We start from the raw sequence: 4,945 nt of genomic DNA on the forward strand, positions 1-4,945 counted from the left end.
TGCATTTATTTTTTTTGTCTTCACCTTTATATCGTGTGACGGAATAATTTTTTGCAACATGACCAATGTTGCAGAAATTTTTCTCGCAACTTATTGGATGTTGCAGAAAAATGCCATTGTCGTTCGCAACGAGCTCCCGCGGGACGACGACGAGGGGAAGCGGAGCCGCTCATCCCCACCATCGTGCCGCTGCCGGCGTGCGCCCGCAGGAAGGAGCGGTGCTGCTCATCCCCACCATCGCTGGCACCAACCGCAAGGCCATCCATCCCCGAGCTCCCATCCTGAGCGTTGCCAAACCTTATCGCCGGTCACGTCGGCCGGCTACCTCGCATGCTCCCATGAGCGCTTGCTGTTGAAGTCACTAGCTGCTGCTTGCATCTATGTTCATGGATGCTCTCCATCCTATACGTGCGTGGTGGAGGACACTGAATGAGTTAGGAAAGTCGAGAAGATGTGGATGGGAGTGCTCGGAGGAGAAGATAAGGCAGCAAGGATGAAGCAGTATATGTGATGACTGAGACATGTGTCGTCCATGGGAGATGACGGGTGCATTGGAAAAATCAGTCGGTTGAAGGGAATCTTTTTTCATAAGAAAAGGCCTTTTTTTTCAAAAAGAATAAATAAATAGATCGCTCACTGTGTTTCCAACGGTCGCCGATTTTTATCCCACCCGAGAAAACATTGCTCCGTGGGTCGTATCGCCATGCCTCCAAGCTTGACTGGTTCCGTCGGGCGCACCAAGCCGAGCGCTTCCTCGAGTCCCGTCGGAGCGGCGCGCTACTGACGACGAGTCAACAGTCAAGATTGACTGCTATACCATTCGCGATCAAGTCCATTGCTCCCAACTCCCAAGGAAAGACCTTTGTCCCGTTGGTGCGGGTCAGATACCCCGTACTTCAACTAACCTGCCGGCCGCTTTCCCCTACACTCAACAGAAGCAGTTCATCGGAGGCCCGACGCTTCCCCCCTCATTCAGTTGCGCCTAGGATTCTTCACGCCTGCTGCGATCTGAATTCGGATGATCAAATCGAGAAGTTCTTGGGTGATCCTCTGTTCGATTGGCTTCTCCTCTTGAGAGGTACTCCAGTTCTGCTCCAATTCGTGCCCTGCATACCTGTGTTCTTAGGTTTATGGATTGGGCGACCATTTGGTACGGCTGTTTGATTTGGTGCGAGTCCTTTTGCGCCTGTGCCTTTGAGGTTCGGAACAAGAAATTGATCTGCTATGATAAGGAAATCTCATACATGTTGGCGATTTCCATAGTTTCTGCACAACTGAATATGTGTTCTCTTCCGATTAATAAGATTTCTGAAACGCGAAATTTCCCACTTCTAGAACATATGTTAGGTTGATTAAGAATCTGTGGTGGTCAGTGAGCACATACTACCTCTGATTAAGAACATCTGATTCCAGAACAATATTTGTGGCCTAACTGTAGATTTGGAGAATTTGCTACATTGAAAATCTCACTGGATTTACATCAAAATCTTCCATCTCACATGCATATTTCAGGTTCCACCAGTATGATCATCCTACTTGATGCCAGAAATCCAGGGTTCTAACCCTGTCTTTTTTTGTACTTTTATAGCAGAAAGATTACTGCAATACGCCAGTCTTCAAGTTCATCATCCTGTGTCTTTGCGTAATCAAATAGCACAGATTTCATTCACACGAAAAAAGATGGGTCACACTGTTGCCGAGGATGACATAGAAGACATACCAAGTTCAGATGCAAATTCACCAATTCTGACTGAACATCACATCACAGTCCCAACCCTTCACGACGGACTAATGCAAGGGGAACACCAACACGAGAGACGGCTTCTGGATTTCCTGAAGGCAACGCCTTCAGTGCAATGGCTGAAGGACATCAACGTCTGCGCGCCACTGGGGAAAATTCAGCTGCCATCGATCGGCGTCCACCGCTACCTCCATGTCCACTTCATCAGAACAGTCGACTGGAGCTCACTGCTCGCCATCTGCAAGAACCACCTCAAGCATCCTCTCAACATCGCCCTGCTCATCTGGCTGCTCTGCGTCGCCGCCGCCGGCGCCATGCTAGGACTGCTCCTGTTGGGGCTGCTGAACAAGGCATTCCCTTCCAGGGCCTTGAGACACCACTGGATAGAGATCGACAACCAGATCCTCAACGCTCTCTTCACGCTCATGAGCATCTACCAGCACCCCATCCTCGTCCACCACCTCGTTCTCCTCTGCCGGTGGCGGCCGGAGGACGCCGCCCAGCTAAGGAAGTTGTACTGCAAGAATGGCGCCCGCCGTCCCAACGAGCGAGCGCACATGTCCTTCGTGGTGGCCCTCCTCCACGTCACCTGCATTTCGCAGTACATGGAGTGCAGCCTCTACTGGGGCTACCCAAGCAGGTCACGCTCCGAGTTCGCGGAGAACTTCTTCTTCATCCTCGGCGTCTCCGCGCCTGTCGTCGCCGGCGCCCACATGGTGTACAGCCCTCTAGGCAGAGACGACGACGACGACGCTGCCGCCTCCTGCGAGGAAACCAAGCAGCTCCACCTCCACGCAGCAGCCGGAGCCGAAGAATCGCCGGAGGAAAGGACGGCGGTCGGCAACCCGATGTGGGCGGGGGAGCTGCTGGACTGCGGCGAGGACCCGGCGGCGTGCTACCTGTCGTTCCTGTGCACGTTCTGCGTGTTCGGCTGGAACATGGAGCGGCTCGGGCTGGGCAACATGTACGTGCACACCGCCATGTTCCTGCTGCTGTGCGTCGCGCCCTTCTGGGTGTTCAACGTCACGGCGCTCAGCATCCACGACTACGTCCTCAGCGACGCCTTCGGCGCCGCCGGGGTGGTGCTCTGCTTCCTCGGCCTCCTGTACGGCGGGTTCTGGAGGATCCAGATGAGGAAGCGGCTCGGGCTGCCCCGGAGCAGGTGGTGCTGCGGCTCGTCGTCGCTGACGGACTACGCGCAGTGGCTCCTCTGCTGGCCGTGCGCGCTCGCGCAGGAGGTGCGCACGGCGAACCTGTACGGCCTGAGGGACGACGGCGGTTTCTACGGGAAGCTGGTGGACGGCGGTGACCCGGAAAGAGGGCCGGACGTGCCGGTCTCCGTTGGGGTGCGCGAGGGGATCGATGCTGCCGTCCATCTCGCGGTGGACGGAGAGATGATCCCGCCCGTCCAGCCGGTGGTAGAGTCTGGACGGCAGAGGCAAGCCGGCGACGAAGAAATTGTTGCAAATGGCAGTAGCGTCCAGCTCAAAAGTTGACCGCGATGGTGACTGATATTGTATAGTATGCAAAAGCTTGCTGACGGATAGATTCTTCCTTCTCGGGATCGATGTCACCATTTTGACATTGTTATGCCCCTGGTTTGTCATGCTCCGCACAGGACTTTAGGTCGTCAGTCATTAGTTAGTCCAGTTTTATTCAGAACAGCTACCTTGACACTCCAACAGATGTCATCTTTCATCGATTCTTTCGTGTTGCACGTTACTAGAAGAAGAAGAAGAAGAAGAAGAAAGTCTCTCGTGATTATTTTGAGAGGCTCCTACTATGACGACGATGATGAAATATAAAATCATGTGTAAGCCTCTGGTTAAAGAATAATGTACTAGGTCAGCTAGTGTGTTCCAGTAACTTCAGAAAGATTTAGCTGGAGCCGGTTCAAAAGTAGATTCTTGCGCGTTACATGGTAACCTTGGGCAACCTGTGGAGTCCCTCTCCGAGTGTGAAAGAAATGCTCCAATGCCCTGCCTATGCGATGACAGCTTTAAAGCGAACCGATGCTATGTGCTTTGTCATTCACGGTGGAGAACAAAAGTTTGCCGTTGCTTGTGGAAAAGAGAAAGGTTCAGACGCAGTATATAAGCTCCAGGATACAGAGAGACTGAAACCTCTACTTCAGACTTCAGAGCTGCCTGGGAAGTGGTGGCTGCACCTGCACAGTACCAGTCTCCTGTTCAGTTCTGCTCGCCGAGAAGCCAAGCCATGGCTGTAAGTTATTAGTCAGATCTTCTGTTTATTCGACAGTATATATGTATGTATGTATGTATGTGAAGAACTACTGTGCTTATGGAAATGGAAAGTTGATTTCATGGATGGATGCTTGCAGGTGGTGGAGCTGAAGGTCGGGATGCACTGCGACAGGTGCATCAAGTCGATCAAGAAGGCGATCAAGACGATCGATGGTACGACGAAAGCCTTCGATCCACTCGACATAAAACAGTCTCACTTTCTGCAGTTGCAGTATATGATTAAATTAACCCTGGTTTGTGCGTGCGTATGCGCAGACATGGAGAGCTACCAGCTGGAGAAGGAGACGAACAAGGTGACCGTGACGGGGAACATCACCCCGGAGGAAGTGGTGAAGGCTCTGCAGAAGATCGGGAAGACGGTAACTTATTGGGGTGAGTGAAGAACAGAGCCCAGAGGAAGGCGAGCCACACGGTAACAAATTATTGTTACTGGGAGTGCGGACTACAGAGCCCACGTAGTTAGCTAGCTAGTTAGTATTAGCTCATGTGCTTACCATGGGATATCAGGAGCTACTTGTACTGCAGATTGGGTAATTTTGGGGAGTTTCTTTGAACTGGTTGATGCTGGCTCTTCCCTCGCTTCATCCTATTGACCGCGGGGTCCTCGTGTTGCGTTTAACTGCTCTGTATTGCGTACTGAACTCATGGCAAAATCTTGTAGAGGATGAACCCAACTTCTATACGTTTTCACGGGGAATATATGTATGAAAAGAGTGATATAGCTGTCAGGATTTGGTTCAGACTTTCAGTTTTGATCTTAAACGAACAGATATGTCTCAGCTGGACTGGCTGACCGTGCTAACGTTGATTGATTGATTGATACTACGGGTAGCAAGCAAGCCACTCCTTATCCATTGAGCAATCACACAGATACAGTTGCATCGTAACAGCAAGATTGGTCCTTCGTCGACATCGATCCAACTATATGCTATACTAGTAT

At 51.6% G+C, this 4,945-nt stretch overlaps 2 protein-coding genes across 3 annotated transcripts; both read left to right on the plus strand.

Moving 5' to 3' along the window:
• The first annotated feature begins 651 nt into the window (after positions 1-651).
• LOC125545173 (uncharacterized) lies at positions 652-3,443 on the plus strand. Of its 2 annotated transcripts, none has more exons than XM_048709048.2 (2): positions 652-1,078; positions 1,589-3,443. In XM_048709048.2, the coding sequence occupies exon 2, from the start codon at positions 1,681-1,683 to the stop codon at positions 3,235-3,237; it is 1,557 nt and encodes a 518-aa protein (XP_048565005.1). In that variant the 5' UTR covers positions 652-1,078; positions 1,589-1,680; the 3' UTR covers positions 3,238-3,443. The 2 variants fall into 2 exon arrangements, with proteins under 2 accessions (XP_048565005.1, XP_048565006.1); XM_048709049.2 differs by having other exon boundaries at positions 1,592-3,443.
• A 315-nt stretch (positions 3,444-3,758) lies between these two features.
• Positions 3,759-4,745, plus strand: LOC125545174 (Heavy metal transport/detoxification superfamily protein). Its single transcript, XM_048709050.2, has 3 exons — positions 3,759-3,964; positions 4,083-4,158; positions 4,261-4,745. Exons 1-3 carry the CDS (start codon positions 3,959-3,961, stop codon positions 4,383-4,385), a joined length of 207 nt encoding a protein of 68 aa, XP_048565007.1. The 5' UTR covers positions 3,759-3,958; the 3' UTR covers positions 4,386-4,745.
• The last annotated feature ends 200 nt before the right edge of the window (positions 4,746-4,945 follow it).

This window comes from Triticum urartu, chromosome 3A, assembly GCF_056163025.1.
Source record: "Triticum urartu cultivar PI428250 chromosome 3A, HENAU_Tu73, whole genome shotgun sequence".
NCBI lineage: Eukaryota > Viridiplantae > Streptophyta > Magnoliopsida > Poales > Poaceae > Triticum > Triticum urartu.